The sequence below is a fragment of the Carettochelys insculpta genome, chromosome 7 (genome assembly GCF_033958435.1).
Source record: "Carettochelys insculpta isolate YL-2023 chromosome 7, ASM3395843v1, whole genome shotgun sequence".
Lineage (NCBI taxonomy): Eukaryota > Metazoa > Chordata > Testudines > Carettochelyidae > Carettochelys > Carettochelys insculpta.
The window spans coordinates 11,846,102-11,867,324 of NC_134143.1; the positions used below are offsets into that span (position 1 = coordinate 11,846,102).

A 21,223-nucleotide genomic window follows, 5' to 3' on the forward strand; every position below is an offset into this window, starting at 1 on the left:
CTCTCCCTTTGGTAGTTCCACCCCACCCTGCGCCCCCTCCATTCTGATTAACCCCATTTCCTCGCCTACACCCCCTCACTATCCTCACCCCCCCCCCGCGCGAACCCTCCTCCTCAGCCTTCTTGCTCCGCCCCCTATACAGGCCCCCGCAGACACAGAGGACCTTCTCCCTGTCCTGGGGCTGCCTCCGCGGTGCCTGCTCGGTGGCGGGGGCCTCCTCCTCTCCTATCCTGCCGCCGCCGGGCTCCCCGCCTTGCCCCGGCGAAGGTGAGGCGGCTGTGTCCCGGCTGCGGGCGAGGCGGGGGGCCGCGTCGCGACAGGCGCTTGGTAGGGCGGCCCCGGCTCGTTGGGGTCCTGCGCAGCGGCGGGCGGGTCGTCGGTGTCTCCTTCACTTCGCCCTCTCCACTTCGAGCGGCCGCAACCCGCGCGGCCTTCCTCCTGCCAGCCCCGCCCGGCTCCCAGCGGACAGCCCCGCCGGCCAGGTGACGGGGCCAGCCCCCCACGGGAGCGGGGTGGCGGCTGCGGGCGGAGCGGGCTGCCCTGCCCTCCGGTCCGGGTGAGGGGTGGGGACGCTGCGAGGTGGGCCCGGGGCCGGGCCGGGCCAGGGTGGGCCGGGCCGGGCCGGGCCGGGCCGGGCCGGGCGGCTTAAGATGGCCGCGTTCACCTTGCAGCTGCGGCGTGTGTGGCGGCGGGAGCCGGTTCCCCCCCAGAGCCTCTCTCTCCCCGGGGCCGCGGCGGCCCTCGCGTGCTCCCCACGTGTGCTCAGGCCGACCTGCCTCGCTCACCCTTGCATGTTGGTTTTTTTTCCTCCCCTCTTTGTAGATTCAGTAGCTTGGCCTAGCTATGACTTATCCTCCGCAATGTATCCCTCCGCCTCCGAGACGTAAGTAGGGAGAGAGCTGAAGCGAGGTTGGGGCTAAACAATACCGTTATGAACGAAGGAGCAGGATAAGCGCTGAAAGGGCCGGTGAATGCTTGAGCCACATGGCTCACGTCGGCCCGGTAGTCTCTCAGTGATCCGTCGCAGCGTTTAATATTACAGCCTGGATCCAGGTGGTTCTACTTAGGTTCGACGTAAGGGGGGGAAAAAAAGGCCTAATAGGGTAGTTAGGCACTAGGGTAAATTTCTTAGAGGGGATGGTGGACTCTCCATTATTGGAGATATTTGAGAACAGGTTGGATAAACCCCTGACTGGGGTGACTTAGCTGGGATTGGCCCTGTTTTGAGCAGAGGATTGGACTTGATGACTTCCTGAGGTCTCTTCCAGTTCTGTGATTTTATGAAATATCTAACGGGTGTGATAGAGGTGGTGCCTGGTCCTGCTGTGATGGCAGTGGACTGGTCTTGACAACCTGTAGGGGTCACTTCCAGTTCTAGTATTCTATGATTCTGTTATCAAGTGTCTAGATGTTAGTACACTTAAAACTGCCATCCACCTCCTGCTTTTTCAACATTTCCATCAGCCCTCTAAGAATTCCTCAAGGTGACTTTAATACAGGGGTGTGAAGGAGTTACACAGAATATCTCTTGGGAAAGATGTAATGTGGTAACACTGTACATCCGTTATATTTCTTTGAGTGTGTAATAGGTTTTTTTTAATCTGGTTGTTAAATCACCAGTTATTTTTTCTCTGATAAAGGAGTGAAACTTAATTTTGCTTTCTTGGGAGCAGTCTTTTTTCCAGGAATGCACTAGGAAAAAAGATAGTTTTGAAGCACTCAGGAACAACATTCAAATAAGAACAAAGCAGTCATGCAGCACTTTGATGAAAAATCTTATTAGGTGATGAGATTTTGTGGCGCAGACCCACTTTTTCAGATCTGGAAATTCTGATGACTTGCATGACTGCTTTTTTGTTTGGTGAAGATACAGACTAACAGGGCTACCCCCCTGTGACTGTTCCACATTCAAATAGTTTGTTTTTCAGAAACATAAGTATCTAGGATTTATAAGCATAGTGTTTTTAAAATCTACATGGGCAGTGTTAATTTCAGTAAAAGCAACTGACAATTTGAGGCTGTATTAACCGAAAAAACCCCAAAAAAACTGCTGCTGCTTTCACTTGAGTTGTTTCAGTTTTTTTTTAGTTGTAATGGAGAATGGGGAAGTACAGAGTTAATGACAGATTAATTACATCATGATTCTTAAGTTGAATGTGTCATTACAGGAAAGGTTGTTATAAAAGCATCAAGGACACATTGACAATTGGCCACTCACTTGAGCTATACTACCAAAGAAGTAAAATGTACAGGCTTGCAAATTACATTGCATTTTAAGACACAGCAGCAATATTTATCATGGTATTCATACAATTATAGATGCAATATGTAACAAATACTTAGCAATTTGTATGTACACACCCAAATCTTGGATTCAATTACTGTAATAGCATTACAATTTTCATAGGGCATTTCTAATCTCAATATTATAATGTGTTCATCACTAGCTTTGCTAATAACTTTCCATGGCATTTGCACTCTTTAGCATAAATCATGTGCTGCCATAATATGAGTGTCCTTTTGAATTTAAGCTGCTTTATAAAAAAAATAAAAGGCTTATTTACTTAACCAGAGCCTAAGTGTTTTGATGCTGAAGTTTTATTATAAAAATGAAATTGGATGCAGCTTTTTCTTGGATGGTAGTGAACATGTGCTTAACTTTCTAGCTTTACTTTTAAAGCACTAACCACCTGGAAGAACTGTTTTAAGTCTGGCTGCACAGTAGGCAGTCAGATAGAAAATGTCACCATTTTCCTTTGTTTTTACAGTTCAGTAAGATCAATAGCCGGTCATTTATAAACAATTGAAACCATTTTTATAACTTTTTTAAAGGTGGTAATTAGCTTTGTGTGGCAGCTTTTTCAAACTGTGTAAGTTGTGTATTAGTTTATTTCAAATGAATTCTTAAACCATTCATCTGTGTGTACATGATCTATAAATTTTTTTTTTTTTAAAAGAGCTAGTACATACTGACTCCATGCAAGGCCAAGATCATTCCACTTTTTATTGAACACATCCAACTATTTTGTAGAATAATAAGGTGGGTTAGAGTCTAGACCACTTACCTGAGGGACACCTGGAGTCTAGCTGGCCCTACTAAATGAGACTTAATTACTTATATTAGGAAGACGGACTTGGATATATGTGACAGATGTGCTAGCATTGTAGAAAGGTAATGCTCATTCAAAAACCATTGTTTTATGGTTCCTGAATATTGAGCTTGTTCTTTACAGTAACATTATCTGGAACCAAAAATTGGAAAGGGAGATTCTGAAAAAAGTGAACCCTTCAACTATTGCTTTGAGAGCCTTCCAAAAAATTGTGGAATTCCCATTGTCTTCTGCAGGACTTAATATACCTTTGTCTCTCCGCATTTAAAAAAATGTGAACTGTCCTGTTCATTTGAGTACAATGTTAGTCTTTCTAACCTAATAAATGATAATATATCCTCCTGCATAAAACAAAATGGAGGCACTAAATGTTTTGGTATGCCAATTATTAAGATTGTAAATTCTGATGTACACTTGAGTAAAGGAGGCAAACAGGTGGCGGCATATTGGAGGCAGTTGCATGTTAGTTCCTCAGAGACCCCATGAACTTAAAATTTACATTTGTCTAAAATTTCAGCTTGTATCACAGAATCATTGCAACTGGAAGAGAGTAGACATTTTTTCTTCATGTATTTTGTGCTTTTGACAGTGATAACTGATGAGACAAAAAGCACTCTTCCCTTGTGTGGTTTCCCTTTTAGTTTTTGGTGCTTCCACAAGGGAGCAGGGGATATACAGCTTTCTTTCATGGTAATGGAATGCGTTAACTAAAGCAGGGCTGAACAAAAGTTTTACATTAGGCCCAACTTTTTGTTCCTGCAATTAGCAGGGCCCGCCAACCTGTCTAATGTAATCTAAACTGATGGAGATTTGGTTATGTTCATATGCAAAGATTACTTTATGTGTAAAAAAGGTAAGTGTGTAGAAACTTTATTAATTGGTATATAAATTTGAATACAGACATAAGAACAGTAAGATATTTCAGCATTTTTAATTAGCTGGATCAGCTTGAGACCCAGCAGCTGATTGTGCTGTGACCCCCTCATGAAATTTCACACACACACACACACACACCCCACTTTGTGCACTCCTAAACTAGACTATCTAGATGGGTCACTGGATACTTTTCTCAATATTTAAAGTAACTGAAATGTGCAAATGTCACTAACAGTTGTGATATAAGTGGCATTGTATTGTCAGCTGTGAAATATTTGGCTTCACTGAGGGCTGGTCTACACTACCATCCTTCCTTCAAAGGAAGGATGGTAATTAGGGTGTTGGAAGCTTACTAATGAAGTGCTGCACTGCATACGCAGCACTTCATTATGCAAATTACCCCTCTCCACGGCAGCTTCAGTACTTCAAAGTGCTGGGGCAAAGTTTTGAGGAGTAAAGGGACTTCGAAGTTCCCCGGCACTTCGAAGTACCGGCAGGTGAGCCGCGGCTAGACGTGCGCCAGTACTTTGAAGTTTAAAGGGGGAATTTGCTTAATCAAGTGCAGTGTATGCAGTGCAGCATTTCATTAGTAAACTCCCAACACCCTAATTACCATCCTTCCTTCGAAGGAGAGTGGTAGCATAGACACAGCCTGAGAGTAGAATGTGTAGAGTTTCTATAAAATTTACCAGAACTGTTGTTGAATTCAGAAACCTTATTAGCATTTTTGAATGTGTATGTCTCATTTGAATTAGTTATATGATATTAAAATACAGGACCAAGTGGAGATGGAAGCTAGATACACAAGCCTGCATGGTTTCCTTTTTTTTTTTTTGGGGTGGGGGAGGGACATCTGATGCGGTCTTGAGAAAAATATCTCATAGGAGTCCTGCTGAGCACAGAGAGACTGATTTTGCCACTATTTGCTACAACTTTCTCATGCCCTAGATAAATGGCATCTTTCTTTTCTGAAAACTTTTTACAGTTTCTGATATTTTATAAATATGGAATGTTTTAGCTAAACATTGGAAGATCGAGGTTGGAATTCACATGAGGAGGAAAAAATGACTTTTTGAGAAACCCGTGCTGCTTTGAAATACTGTTTTCTAAGAAAATCTGTAGGTGTGTTTCTGAATACTCATTGTGGGCTGCTTTCATTTGAGCTGTCTGTTCTTAATTTTCCTAGGTGAGCTCTTATTGGAAGACATGGTAGGTTAAAAACTAGGGATAGGTTATTTAAATATGACAGGTTTTAATATTAATATACTTCTTACTCTATCTTTTCAGCTCCGATGGCAATCCCTCCATCATATGCAGATCTTGGCAAATCTGCCAGAGATATCTTCAATAAAGGCTATGGTAGGATTCTACTTTCTTAGTCACTTGGCTGAAGCACGTAAAGCTAGCATTTTTTAGTTCACACATGTTCTGGAATGTTAACTTGTTTGTGCCTGTATACGCTGGGATAAACTTATGGTTTGGATTTAATGGGGGAGAGCCCTTACGAGAGTAGCAAAATGATTGTGGATTGGATTTGAAGAAAAGTCAGAGACATGCACAGGTTTGTTAAACAGAAGTTGATGCACAGGAACTAAGAATGTAGATATCTCAATGACAAGGAAAGGAAATAATGGGTTTTGTAGTAGTAATCCAGGGAGAATAGTGTGGTCTTGTAGTTAAGTCAGATGAGTATGAATGAAGAACTGGGGTTTGTCCCATCTGCTGTGGTTGAAAGTTAGACATGAGACTTTAACAATTGCTTTTAAACCAACACTATATTGAATTGATGAACTCAAAGTGGACCCAGTTACGTGTATATGGCACCTTCACTGGACATTGTTTCCTGTCCTGTGTTGGAAGAGCTATACCAGTGTAAAGCACTTCCTGTACTCCTATAACTGCATTCACACTTGTTGGGTTGTGGCGTTTTTAACTATGTGGTACAGTGAAGCAACATGACTTTCTGACATTAAAAACTTGTATGACCTTGGGGATCACGTTGCAAGTCCACATCCTGCAATGAACAGACCCTTGCTAGACAGATCCTTCTGTGCTCTGCAGAGCCCTAGCAAAGTCCAAGAGATCTGAAGTGAGCCACAGGTTATTGCAGGATTGGGGCCATAATCTTTGTGTTTCAGTTCCCAAGCTTCTGTTTATGATTTCTTTTTCTTCCCTCACGCACTTATTTAGACTGTAAGCTCTTTGGGCACAGACTGTTTTACTGTGCATTCGCACAGCATCTAGCACAATGAGACCCTAATCTAGGCTATGGCCTCTGTGTGCTGCTGTAATATCAAAAATAAAAACTTTGAGATGTTAGACTGCATCTTAATGGAAACTTGCTGCTTAGGCCACAAAATTACACTTAATCAGATAATTATGATAGAGAACAAGTTTACATTGGCAAACACAGAGAATAACTGATTCTCTTGTGTGTAAATTCTTATTATTTTTAAGCTTTAAGTCAACTGGCATTGTAGTGTGTGTTCTTGTATTGAGCATCCTTCAGGCGGCTTGGTGGGAGTGACTGTAACTCTCATCCTGTCCATATAGCAGTAACCGTTCTGGGGGAAAAAAATTGTTTAGTCTAATGCTAAGTGCAGCCAATTATCAGAAAGGTGACTCTCTCTAAAAATCTACTCCCTTTGGGCTTCTCTAGACTAGCTCCCTATATACTCAAACTTTGAAGTGTCAGCTCAAGCTGAGCTGTGGGTCACACACCAGCATTTCGAAGTCCCTTTAGTCATCAAAATTTTAACAATTCAGAGTTGCTGGGGGATGGAGGAGAGGGGAATTTGCTGCATTTGCATCGTAGTGCTTCGTTAATAAACTCCCAACACTCTAGTTGCTATGCTCCCTTCAAAGTAGGGAGCCAGTGTAGACAAGCTGTTTGTGTATTTGGAATTGTATTTTGTAGCTTATTTTGAGTCCCTATCCTTGTTAGCTATTTTGGCTCAGCAGTAGTATAAAAATATCTGGATTCTGTTCTGGTTTACACATCAACATAACTTTAAGCTAAATTCTGATTTGTAGAATATTTTTATCAGTGGTAGCATAAAAGCCAGAAAGGACACAGCTTGTCTTTGAGAGGCAAAGTTGAATCTGTGCAGTAGATGAAAACAAACTTTCCATTAGTTAACTGAGAAAATACTCCTAGTTCTGATCGGCATACCATAAATCAGCCTCTGCTATTCCTTTATTTCCCTTTTAAAGTTTGAGAGACAAGTACTCAATTCAGCACTGACTGCAGATGTTTCATTGTTCAGAGTATTTATTGACTGTGGCCAATGGCTGAAATAAATTTTCTTTTTTTACTTTTTGGCTTAAGTTATTACAGCATACATTCTATTTTCTTCAGGTTTTGGGCTGGTGAAGCTGGATGTGAAAACAAAGTCTGCAAGTGGGGTGGTGAGTTTTAAATTCATGTCACGTTTGGTTAACACACTCTAGTTGTCCTACTTCTCACAAGGAGCTTTTATGCACAAAATTAGTTAGTTGACAGGATCTTTTGGTAAGTGCTGCACAGTATGCTTCAGAAGGCTGTAGAGATCTGCAGCTCCAAACATACGTCCAGTTGCATGTATGCTAACGTGCAATATTCAGAAGTAATTTTTCTGAAAAACAACGCTAAAGGCGCTAAGCTGGGCATATTTTGACTCACTTATTTGCTGCATAAAAATGAACAGATAGTGGAACCGTTTTTAAAGATAAGACCAATAGTGAATCGGCTAATCTCATTCTGGGGTGTATTAACAGGAGTGTTGTATGTAAGACACACACAATCACTGTCCTGCTCTACTTGTCATCAGTGAGGTGTTGATGGAGTACTGTGTTCACTCCTCTGGGCCACACTTCAAGAAAGATGTTGGCAAACTGGAGAGCACAGAGGAGAGCAACAAAACTGATACAGTTAAGAGAACCTAATTTACCAGGAAGGGTTAAAGACTGGGCACACTAAGCTATGTCTAGACTTGCATTGCTCTTTCGAAAGAGGAATGCAAGTAAGGCACTGATTTACGTATCTTGTGCTTCATTTGCATAAACTCTTTGGAAGAGATTCTTTTTGAAGAAAGAAAGCAGTGTAGACTGGGCTCTTTCAAAAATAAACTCATATTCGAAAGAACCGTCCTTCCTGAAGGGCTCTTTCCAAAATTGGGTTTATTTTCGAAAGAGCCTTGTCTACACTTCCTTTCAAAATAATCTCTTCTGAAAAGGAGAGATGTAAACCATTGTCTCATTTGCATTTTCAATTTCCCTTGTTTGCATTCCTCTCTGGAAAGAGGATGAACTATGTATTTCAAAATTTAGGAGATGGGGACCTGACAAGTCTTCAGACATGTTACCTGTTGTAAAGAGGTTAGTGATCAGTTCTCCATGTCCACTGAAGGTGGCACAGGAAATTGTGGGCCAAATCTGCAAGTGAGATAGATTAGGTATGAGGAAGAACTTTATCACAGAACACCACTAGCCATCACCTACAGTCCTCAGCTAAAACCTCTACAGCGCATCATCAGGGATTTACAACCCATCCTGGACAATGATTCCCCACTTTCACAGGCCTTGGGAGGCAAACCAGTCCTTGCCCCACAGACAGCCTGCCAACCTGAAGCAAATCCTAACCAGCAACTATACACCACACCACAGTCACTCTAACTCAGGGACCCATCCATGCAACAAACCTTGTTGCCAGCTCTGCCCACATATCTACACCAGCAACACCATTACAGGACCTAACCAGATCAGCCATACCATCGTGGGTTCGTTCAGCTGCACATCTACCAATATAATTTATGCCATCATGTGCCAGCAGTGCCCCTCTGCTACCTACATCGGACAAACCGGACAGTCTCTACGTAAAAGAATAAACGCACACAAATCAGATATCGGAAATGGCAATATACAAAAACCTGTAGGAGAGAACTTCAATCTCTCAGGCCACACAGTAGCAGACTTAAAAGTAGCTATCCTACAGCAAAGAAATTTCAGGACCAGACTCCAAAGAGAAATTTCTGAGCTACAATTCATCTGCAAATTCGACACCCTCAGCTTTGGCTTAAACAAAGACTGCGAATGGCTGGCTAAATACAGAAGCAGCTTCCCCTCCCTTGGTGTTCGCACTTCCAGATCAACTGCTGGGAGTAAGCCTCACCCTTGCTGACTGAGCTAACCTTGTTATCCCCACCCTTGCTCTGGCTTATTTATACCTGGCCCTGCAGATTTCCAAGACCAGCATCTGATGAAGTGAGTCTGTGCTCACGAAAGCTCATGCTCAAAACTTTTCTGTCAGTCTATAAGGTGCCACAGGACCCTTCTTTGCTGTTTATAACTATAGGAACAGTGGAGTTTTAGAACAGGTTGCCAAAGGGCATTGTGGAATCTCCATCGTTGGGGGTTTTCCAATTTTTTAAATAAATATCTGTCTGGGATAGTCTCTAACTTACTTGGTCCTACCATGATGTATGGAGCTAGATTGGATGACTTCTTGAGCTCCCTTACAGCCCTACATTTCTACAAATCTGATTCCATACTTCAGGTTGGACCTCCCTGGTCCAGTACCCTGTGGTTGAGACCAATTTCAAACGAGGGATTTTTGCCAGACTAGGGTGATCTCCGGCTGCTGGCCTCCTACCAGTGCCGCTGGCCCTGCTTCTGGCTAGCCGCTGGCCCCAGGCAGGCTGTCCTGGTTGGGAGCCTGGGCTGTCAGGGCAGGGCTGGGCTGCCAGCTCTCCTGTTCACGGAGTCCCCATTTAGGGAGGCACAACCTGGACTGAAATTTAGAAATAAGTTTTGACCAATCACTTTGATCCCTGCTACTAACCAGTGCTGGATTCTTGAGCAGGAGACACATTGTTTGGTATTGAACTGTGGGGAGGTGATTCTTGCTGAATTGGCCGATAAATTTGCATACTGAAAAATGAAAGCAGATGCCGTACTAATTATATTTCCTGAAAATGTCTAACCATTTAAATATCATAGTAATGACATGTCTACAATAAGTTCTGCTGGCATAGCTTGGAGGGGATGAAGGGGTGGAGTATGAGGAATTTAAACCCTTGACTAACATCTGTGATGGCAAAAGCCCTAAGATAATCAGCAGGATAAGCCCTTTGTCTGATGTAGATTTTCTTTTTTGGGAGCAGGTTCAAGCTGTACCAGCAAGAGAGTTCTTTTGCTGCTTGAAGCTCTCTCTTCACTAGTGGTATGATGTGCAAGAATAGTGCTCTCCTGATGTAGCTATATACTACTTAAGGTATAAGTTACTTGTCACTGTAGTAGTTTTCGGTTGCCGTCTTTGTTTATGGGAACAGAGTCTGCCTTAAACAGTAGGTATTCCTTAAAGAAAAATGCTGATGGCTATAGACAAATGGGCTTCCACACAACTGGAATTCCAGCTTTTTAGTTCCTTTTTTCTTATGGTCTACTACCCTGTCTGGAACTCCTGTGTTAGCCACAGACATCTAGTGGCTTAATATTCTGCAAGTAAATACCACTTATCCAGAGTTTGTTTCATGTAAAGCTACCGTGTTTAATCAATTTTAAGTTTGTCATCTTTAAAATAGAGCTCCCTCTTGTAGTAAAAATGTAATGTTGTACCTTGAGGAGTGGACAGCTAGTTCTGGTGGGCTTACGGGAAAATGCAAGGCTTGTCTATGTGGTGCAGTAGTGCACTCTATGGGCTTTGAATTTTAAAGTATACCAACACGTTGGGCACTAACTGGCACAGGGTCTGCCTGAACCAGTGTGTAACAGATTGGTACACTTCAGAATTCACACATTTGTTCATGTAGACAAACCACAGTAAGAAATCTCTTGGGTCAAAAATTTGACTTAAAATACAAAACTAAAGCCGTGAAACTTCTTCTCCCATATTAACATTATAGTCAAAAGAATTTAACAAACATTCCCTGCAGTATTCGCTAGCTGGACACTTCAGCATTTTGTTCATGGTTATATTTAGATGCTGACTCTTCTTTCCATTCTCCAAGAAGAGAGATGCAAAAAGGAAAAAGCATAATTAGTGAGAGGCAACTAATGCTTTATAAACTTCAGATGCTATTGTATTATAAGTGCAATGTTTATTTAAAATAACTTTTTTAGCATAATAGTTACACATTGAGGGTTCTGAATTGAAAATTTAAAAATTTTGTGTAGGGAGTGTAAATCTGTATAACAGGTTTCCTGTTAGTTAACGTCACAGTCTGAAACGTACGTGGTCTTGATTGAAGCTGTAAAATTTCTTATTTTAGTCCCTGGATATTGCATTTAATTTAATTAAAATGTGTAGGTAGACGCATCTCACAATTATAGCCTGGTAGTGTCTCTTTGGGCAGTAAGGACTGGAATAGTGATAGTAGTATGAGGATTGCAGCATTTTGGCAGAATTGTTTGAGGTGCTATCTGCATTGTGCTTCGTTGCTGTTAATTGGTGCTATTAATGTCCTCACTAATATGAGCACCAAATTTTCACCTCTGTACTTGTGAAAATATTTTTTGCTTAAAAATCAGAAAAAAATCACTTAAACTGCTTCAGAAAGAAGTACAAAGCATGACCTATGCTGAAGAGTATAGTTGCTTGTAGTGGAATGGATTTCCTTGCTTTCGCATAAGAACAGCCGTGCAGGGTTAGCCCACAAGTCCGTCTAGCCCAGTATCGTGTAACAGTGGTCGGTGCCAGGTGCCCTAGAAGGAATGATAGAACAGGAAATCACTAAGCGATTGTTGCTCATTTCCAGCTTTTGGCAAACAAAGGCTAGGGATACCATCCCTGCCAATCCTGGCTAATTGCCATCTATGGATCTGTCCTCCATGAATTTAGCTAGGGTGTGTTTTGTTTGTTTTTTGTTTTTGTTTGGTTTTTTTTTTAAAAACCCTGATAGAATCTTGAGCTTTGCAACATCCATTGGCAAGGAATTTCACAGGTGTGTTGTGTGGAGGAAAATAATTCCTTTTATGTTTTAAACCTGCTGTCTATGAATTTTATTTGGTGACCCCTAGTTCTTTGTTATAAGAATTGGCTTGGAATGGGTTTTACATTTCTGAACATCAGCACATGCAGTGCAATTTCCTGGTTAAGATGGAGAATCTGGAAGCTCCTTTTTAGCAAGTTTAAAAAGGGAGTGGGTGTAGCTCAAACTGGATGAACAGGATAATGACACCAATGCTCATGTAATGTTTGCTTTGTTTTACCGTTATGATGCGAGACTTCCTTTGTATGAAACTCAGGAATAACTAGTATTGTCACCTTAGGAATTCACGACAGCTGGTTCATCAAACACAGACACAGGGAAAGTGAATGGCAGCTTGGAGACCAAATACAAATGGGCTGAGTATGGGTTGACTTTCACGGAAAAGTGGAACACAGATAACACTCTGGGAACAGAAATTGCAATTGAAGACCAGGTAACAGATTGATGTATTACTTATACTTAATTTTTTCCCTTAACTGGTAGATCTGAACTAATAGCTTTGTTTTTCCCCTAATTAGATTGCCAAAGGTTTGAAGCTGACATTTGACACAACCTTCTCCCCAAACACGGGGTAAGAGTTATGCTTCTGTTAAAATAATACTTCTTGGGCTGTTTAGGGGAATAACGTTGTATGTAAATAAAGGCTAAATGAATATTCATTAGGCTAATATAACTATAGTATATGGAATAAAAAGTATGTATATGGCTTGAAACGACTGTTCAAAACTACTCCTGGTAATTCAGGGTCTTATACCTGTTAGAAAGTGGCTCCATGGAGCACTGGTGCAAAATGTTTTGCTACTTAGTCTGAGAGGGTTAGATTTGTTAGAACAGTAGCCAGATTCTGCTTGCAGAAACAGAATACTTTATTGAGAAGCTTGGATGCTATGCAGGGTAAGGAGGTTAAGAGGTTTCTTCACTCTTGGTGTGTGGTATCTTTTAAGCTTTCCAATGGTCGATCGCATTTGGTTCCATAATAAGTCAGTTATGTCTTTCCTGGACTTGATGAGTCTTCTGTAATAGCCTTTGTGCGCATACTGCAAGTTACAAGAAGTCTGTTTTATTACTTAGAAAGAAAACCCTTTGTTAAGAAAAATAATTTCTTTATTTTCAGAAAGAAAAGTGGCAAAATTAAGTCATCTTATAAACGTGAATGCGTAAACCTGGGTTGTGATGTTGACTTCGATTTTGCTGGACCTGCAATCCACGGCTCGGCTGTTGTTGGTTACGAGGGCTGGCTTGCTGGCTATCAGATGACTTTTGATAGTGCCAAATCAAAGCTTACAAGGAATAATTTCTCTGTGGGTTATAAGACTGGAGACTTCCAGCTGCACACTAATGTGTGAGTATGAAAGAACTTACATTTAAGCAGCTTTTACCAGGATATTCATCAGCTTCCTATTCTGAATTAGTATCATTTGCTTGTGAAATACTGCATCTCATATGCTCTATGTGAGAGAACCTTATACAGAATTAATCAGCACACATCTTTGAGTAGTGCATGAGATTTTCTGTATGTGATTAGCAATTACTTCTGTTCCTCCCTTCTAAGTTAGTGTTCATAGTTTCTTTCCTAGCTACTTTACCTGAAGCAATTTGTGTGAAATACCCATTGCAGTTTGCAAAGTATGCAAATCAACCTACCTTGTAAATATAACGCCAGTACTAAGTACTGGTGACTGGAAAATTGTTTTGCGATAATAGGGTTGTTCCTTGTGATCTCTACAATAATGTTATCAGTTACAGTTGTCATGGTGTCATTTAAAATAAATAAGCTTTGGCCAGTACTTGGAACTGTTAGGCCATTTTAGCCCGAAAAGGGTGCTTTCACATAAGAAGCACTCAAGTTTATGAAGTCATCTTGCTGATGTTGCTTTTTAGCTATCTTGACCCTACTTTTTGTACAATTTGTAGTTTTTCCTAAAAGAATTCTCAGGCATAATGGTTCATTACTGAAGTCTTAATGTTGTTAGCATAAATATGTATGGTACTGCTATGTGTTAGGGTAGGAGTCAACTTGCTTTTTTCCCTGGAGTCAGCTTATGTATGTGTCTCATTCCCCTTGCCCTTTATATAAAAAGGAAAAGGGGGGGGGGGACTTAGAATATTGAATAAGTTTTAGCCATGCTTGTTCAAACTTGCATTAAATGCTTGCAAAGATTTTTATTAAAGGATTTAAAAATGGTACTAGTTTTCTAGAATAAAATGTACTTTGACATTTTTCTAAACAGTACTTTAATGCTACTTGGAAACATTGTGTCCTTAGCCAAAACATTATTCTGAATATCTGCTTCTGGTTTATAACTTTCATCTGTGTGAAATATTTCCTATTATTCATTAGTTTCAGAATTGGAAAAAGTGTGTTGACGTGAATTTCAGTGAAATCAGGATTTTACCCGAGTACAGGTTGCACCTCTCAAATCTGGTACACGCTCATCTGGCATGACTGTGGATTTTGCCAGATGAGAGAGTAGCTGGCTGACACAGGAGCCCCAGTGGGGCTGGGAGCCAGAACTCCTGCCTGCCTCACAGCTGTGGGGTGAGAGGCAGAACCAGACCTCCCACCAGCAGGGTCAGGAGTTGGAGCTCTCTCCTTACCTTACAGCAGCAGGCGTTGGAACCCTGAGCCCCTGCTTGCCCCACAGTAGCGGGGTGGTATGCTGTGGTGGGGCTGGGAACTGGAGCCCCTCAGCAGCAGGGGCTGAGAGTTGGAGCTCCTGTCTGCCCCGTGGTAGCACAGGGACAGACCCAGAGCCTAACTTGTCCCCCCAGTAGTGGGGATAGGTCAGCTGCCACAGGGCCAGGAATTGGAGCCCCTGCCTATCCCATGGCAGCAGGGGCTGAGATGCTGGAGTCTCTGCAGCAGTGCAGGGCTGGGAGCCTGAGTGCCCACTTGTCCTACTGCAGCAGGGGTGGGATGGTGCCATGGTGCTGTGAAGCAGAGCCCTGCAGCAGTGTGTGGCGCCAGGAGCTGGAGTCGCCACTTGCCCTGCAGCAGCAGGAGCTGGGAGGCTGCTGTGGGTGGGACTTGAAACCTCCACCTGCCCGGGGAGCGGGGGACTCGGGCTGGCTGGAGCTTTGTGGCAGTCCCTGGGAGGCTGGATTGGGGCCAGAGCCCCAGTCGAAGGAGGCTGGAGTCTGGTGCCTGAACGCAGCCCTGCAAATTCTCTTGTTCGGGGTCTGTTGGGTCCTGGGCATGCCAGATAAGGAAGGTGCAACCTGTATTTGAGCTTAAGTGTGCAAGAGAACTCAGTAACATCCCCTTCAGTGATATAATTATTACTATGAGCATCTGCTAAAATACCTTTATCCTGCCTTGCAATGTGTATATATATCTGCTCTTTTTAAATCTTATAACAAAAATAAATTAGCATAATCTTTAAGATACAGAAGATCCCTACATGAGTAAAGCTAGAAAAGCTAATGTAGGGCTTTATATTTTATATATAGTCACATTACACCTATAATTTAATTTCACTTGCAAATACTTTGCAGCAATGATGGGTCAGAATTTGGTGGCTCAATTTACCAGAAAGTGAGTGACAACCTTGAGACTGCTGTAAATCTAGCTTGGACAGCAGGCAGCAACAGCACTCGTTTTGGCATTGCAGCTAAATACCAGTTGGATTCCACAGCTTCCATCTCTGTAAGTATGGCTTTAAGAAAAGGGTTAAAGCTTCCTCTTGCTCTCCCAATCAGTATAAAGATACAACTAGTTATCTCTTATAGTACTATCAATATTCTGTGTAGACATGGAACCTTCAAGAAGTATGTCAAGTTACTCTTCTGTAGTAGAAATGTAAAAGTTTTTTTTATAATTCCAATGTTAACAATAAACCTGGTAAATTATGAGACTTTAAATTAAAAAAAAAATACAACAAAGGTCCCTTAAGTATCTAATTTATTTTCTGTAGCAAGTCTTCTGTGTCTGCAGTAACACAGTTCAGTGCCCTACACATGCAATCCAGTCATTCAGAGAAATGGTTCACAAACTTTTCAGGTAATGGCACTAGCTGCTCCCACTGAAAACTCTGCTGTACCAGTGAGCAGCCCGAACTCGTATCCAGGTGTGCAGACCCATATTCACAATAACCCTTGGCTTGCTTTCATTTTGAAGTGAATAGTGTCAATGCAGCAGATGTCAGGAGGTCTAGAATAAGAGGTGTGTGGTTTTTTTTTGTTTTGTTTTTTTTTTTTTACAAACCTGACCTTTGAATGCTGGTGCACATGCTTTTGTTTGAGAGCATAATAATGAGGGTTCGTATAGAGGTGTACCAGCACGTAACTAAAAGGTTACACCTTGATGGATTGAATCAATGAAAATTTGCTTCTTCAGTGAATACAATTAGATGCTGTGACTTCATCTCAGAAGCATCAAAAAGTCTGGTTAGAATTTTTTTTCCTAGAAAAAGTCCTAAACAGATGTTCCAGGTAACAGGGATTGTATTGGAATGTGGTTTGGAAGGTGAATTTCTGCTTGCCTTGTCACAAATTAATTACTTTCCCTCCTGAGACAAAAAGTGTGGGGGGGTGGCAGGTGGAGAGTTGGAATAAACAAAGTGTATCCAGTAAGTACAAAGACACTGCAAAATATAATCCCTGTCTTAAATTTGTAATGTTTTTGGTGACAGCTATTCTAAGTACTACAAGATTACAGTAGACCCCTGACTTACGCATAGGATTCCTTCCTGGATAACCATGCGTAAGTCAAATTTTGCACAAGTTGAGACTGGGTTGAGGAGGTGCCCTCCCTCCTTTCATCCCCCGGTCTTGGCTCCACCTAGTTTCTGTGAGCAGCAGGAAGCCGGGGGAGCCACTGCCTGCGGGAGCCAGGCAACTGACCAGTACTGCTGTGCTGGTCAGTTTAAAGTGGCAGGGAGTGGGGAACCAGGCAGCACCCTGGCACCCCAGCAAACACCCTGGCTTCTGGCCCCCTGTCTGCTTGCATAACCTGGGAAACTGGTCAGTTTCAAGTGGTGGGGAGCTGTGCCCTGGACTGCCACCTGCTTTCCAGCTCCCCACCCCTCATAATTTTGACTTGCATTATTGAAAGAAATGTATAAGTCGGGGGGAGTCTACTGTATAGCAAAGAATGTGTGTTAGATAGTTTTCTCTAAATTGATACTTCTTACCCAGCTTTTAATTCTGTTGCAGGCAAAGGTGAACAACTCTAGTTTAGTTGGAGTGGGTTACACCCAGACCTTGAGGCCAGGTAAATGTTTTATAAATTAATCACTTTGCCACAGATATGCATTACTAGATATTATGTGTGGAACTGCTGTTGAGAAATATCAGTACACATGATGCCAGTTAAAACTGACTGCTTCTCTTTGCTCTCTTCAGACTGACCTAGCTGGGTTCCATTTCTGCCTTTCAAACAGTGTTGGCAACTAACTTTGTACTTTGATAATTTCACATACCATAAACTAAATTTCTGGCCCAGTTTGAGTTCTGCTTGGCTGGATCCACTGGGGCTTCTAGAATATTTAGGGCTAAGAAACCCTACTAGAAAATACTGTGAGGCTTAATTTCAAATGTGTTCCAAGCATGTATTTTTACACTGCTGTGACAACAAGCAAGCTCTAATAATTGTAATTCAACCAGAACATTTCTGTTGGTAGTACTTTGGAAGGTCTAACGGTAATTTTGTAGAAGACTGTCTAGTTGGTATTCATTAATCAGCTTCTTACAGTGGAGTGAAAAGGGGGGTTTATTTTTTGAAGCTGTAGTTCACATTAAGACTATTATGAATATATTAAGCAAGAGCAGTAACTTTGTTAGCTGGTAATCAAAACAAGTTTATAATATCTTGGTAACAACGTTCCTATTTATTGCCCATTTGTGTGCTTTCTTCAGTTCTGGTTATAAAACGTAATAGTGAATAACAAAACTATTAAGATGCCAGAGTTGCTTGAGATAAAATCTGCTTTGTTTCTAGCCTTAAGTTGAGCAACTTCTGTTCAAATAGTATTAGCATTACTGACAGGATGGGGCTGTCTCTGAAGTAAACTCATTGAGCTTCAGAAACTAAGGAACGTTGGGTATAGAAAATGTCACTAACGGGTAGTATATTAAAATGCACTGGAACTCAACACTCTGACTAGGAAATTGACCGTGGTTAACACACAGAGGACACCTCTCAAAATTTTAGTTGCATACATCAGATGCTTGCAGCTGGTGCTTTTGTGGTGGGAGAAGCTCCAGTCCTAGGACATGCTCATGATTGGAAGGCGGAAGATGGTTTTAAGAACAAAAAGACCTAAGGAAACTCCTAGACTAAAGTCTGTTTGTATCTAATAACTTAAAGATTGCAATCCTATCTGGAAGGTTGCAGTAAATGCACAAGAACTTAACTTTGGGATTACAAACAAATTCTAAGCCCTTCATGCAAGCAGTTAAAGGTTGCCAAGCTGTTCTTAGTTGGATCCATATTGATGCTCTGGGAAGTTCCAGACTGCTTAATCTATCCATCTGCAAACACTTTATCAGACACTGCTAAAAAATGGAATGTTTTTTAATCACCTCCCACTAAAATGCCTTCTATACGCAGAGTATTTTTCTACATTCATATTGTTTTCTTAAGTCATTTTTCAACTCCTTATGAAGGGTCTGATTCTGTCTAACATTGAGGCTGCCCTATCATTCTATATTCAGGTATGTGGTCCAGCTGACAGATATCGCATGTATACAATGGAGACATCGAACCATTTATAAATGAGTGCAGTGTAAGGCTAAGACACTTGCAGATGGAAAGCTTTATAAAAACACTTGCTGTTTTAATAGTGCAGTGTGTCAGCTGGAGGACATTTTTTTTTCTAAATCTTTCATCCAAAACACCACTACCTCTTGTTTTGAGGGGAGGAGGAAGCAGGAGTAAACCAGGGAAGTTGGAATGGTTAAATGAGAGACAAGATTGACATAATAACTTCAGAAAAAGCCCAATTTAAGCAGTTTGCTGCTTCATGATATGATAAGAGAGTCTGAAAAATCTTTGGGATTTGAAATCTCTTCCCCTCCCTGGCTGCTTCAAGGTGCTTTCTGGATCTCAGATTTTACAAGTCCACCCATTTGTGTTAGCAGTCCTTTGCTCTGACTGAGGCTTTCTTCATTGCTCACTGTTTCTCTCCAAGGGCCTTTGATTTTACTGGTTGCTGATAGTTCTCTAAACAGCCAGGATTAAGGTAGCTTCATTCTCAAGTTTTTCTCATGTTTATGGAAGTTGGTGTTCGGTTTGAGTGAAAATACATCTTGTGCAGTATTGCTAAACCTTCTATCTTAAAGATAAGGGTGGGGGGATGAAGGAAAGCCATCATAGCCATTTGGGAAAAGTGCAAGCTCATATACCCAGTATATTTGTGTGTTAGCCATAGAATGTGAAAAGGCTCACTTCTGTATTAATCCGTATGGCAATAAATGATCTCCAAGTCGAATACATATAAAATGTGATACTTGTATAGAATTTGAATGTTTTTAGTTCCACATGAAGCTGTTGCCTTGTAAATTCTCCCAGATAGTTATTTGGTGCCTAAAGTCATTCAGCTTAGTTTTTCATAACTTCAGAATTTGAATGGAGTTCATTTACGTAAGAGGAGATGCCTTTAGAAAGTTGGTTTTACTATTATTACTGCCTTTGAAAGCAATTGTGATTTGAACTTGACTGACACAAGAGTTAGCATTTTCCCATTACATACTCTAAACACAAGATTGTTTTAAACTTACAGGAGTGAAGCTTACGCTCTCTGCCCTGGTAGATGGAAAGAGCATCAATGCTGGAGGTCATAAACTTGGTCTTGGTTTGGAATTGGAAGCTTGAAACAACTGAAGAAACTGCTGCAGGGAAGGGATATCAGAAGAATTCGGCCTTAAAAATGTACTTCCAATGTGATGAGCAGGCTTCCCCTGCCCCCCCAGAGAGTCGACCTAGAACAAGAGCTGTATTCAGTCTTTTAGACAGTTACTTGTTAGCTGGTTTCTAGTTAAATTGGTTACCTATCTAGTTATCAATTCTGCATTAGTGCAGTCACTTACACATTATTTAAATGTATTTAACTGTTTAATGCGCTACCCACAAATAATGAAATAGACCTTTATGAAAACTGTACAGTTGTGTGTATGTTTGTTTTTATGTTCCTTTTAACATTTTGATATTGCCATTGAATGAGAAATGGATCAGTGGATGTTTTGAAATTAGGTCAGCAATTTTGTTAAATCACCTTAATTAGCAGTACTTTTGGTATCCCAAACCAACTCAGATTATGAATAAAACAAATACACATACATACTTGTGCCTCCAAATATTTTAAAAGTTTAGCTATTGATAGGGCTCAGTGAACTTTAGTTGATTTATAAAATCTTTAGTGCCACATGTCAGCCCTCAGTGATTGAGGTTTCCTTTATGCACCCATTCCTCTTAACCACGCAGGGAAGCAATCAGGTTTCTGCTGAGGACAATTAGACAGGAATTCCTTTTGGTCCTACCCCATGACCTCTTGCTGCAGAATGACAAGGCTTTTTTCTGTATTCTCCCATCTCTCTGACAAAGTACACTGTGCGCAGTCCTCTGCCTACTGCTACGGAGAGTACACTACCTTCGCTTCACCATCTGACTTACCCTACATCTCCCACTAGTGTCCTGAGTGCGCTGCTGCTCTGCAGCCATCTGAGCAGGACTAGCCATAGAGGCATTGTCATGCTAAGCTTCTACTCAATGTATGAAAGATAGTGATGTGTAATTATCCTTACAGTGAGAGAGAGAAGAAAGTTCTGCATTTTCCCTTTGTTACAGTACTCTGCAAGTGTTGGTAATTAAATGTGGTATTTCCTGAAGGTGTTTCAGTAACGCAAGTGCTAAAATGATTTAATACATATTAGAATAAAACTCCAAAGATCAAGTAGAATGGATACTGAAAATGCAAGGGGAGTGACCTTCCTGATGTGGAGATGCAAAGGCTGACATTAAGGTCACAACATTTCTAATTTTGAACTGGGGGCTTATATGCATTTACTTATGTATATATCTTGAAAGTGGAGTCATGCTGCTAAACAGGCAACCCCTGTACAAGGGGCTTTCTTGGGGAAATTTTTCCCCTTACTTTTCTTTGCACTACCTAATCTTAGAGATGATATTACACCATTGTACATCTGAATTTACACTACTGCATGGAAGGAACACCCGGGAAGACAGCATCTGTTCAGAGGTATTAAAGAGCAGGGTAGAAAACTTAAGCTGTTAAATATTTACTATCATTTCCGGCTAGTGCCCATTGTCAA

At 41.4% G+C, this 21,223-nt stretch overlaps 1 protein-coding gene across 1 annotated transcript; it reads left to right on the forward strand.

Annotated features, from left to right (window-relative positions):
• Window positions 1–344: 344 nt before the first annotated feature.
• On the forward strand, window positions 345–20,054 carry VDAC2 (voltage dependent anion channel 2). The gene is given in 11 exon segments (XM_075000031.1): window positions 345–482; window positions 823–883; window positions 5,274–5,345; window positions 7,345–7,394; window positions 12,234–12,386; window positions 12,472–12,524; window positions 13,068–13,295; window positions 15,449–15,599; window positions 17,108–17,165; window positions 19,675–19,742; window positions 19,744–20,054. Coding segments are annotated over 10 exon segments (1,059 nt in total). The 5' UTR covers window positions 345–482; window positions 823–843; the 3' UTR covers window positions 19,930–20,054.
• Window positions 20,055–21,223: the final 1,169 nt, after the last annotated feature.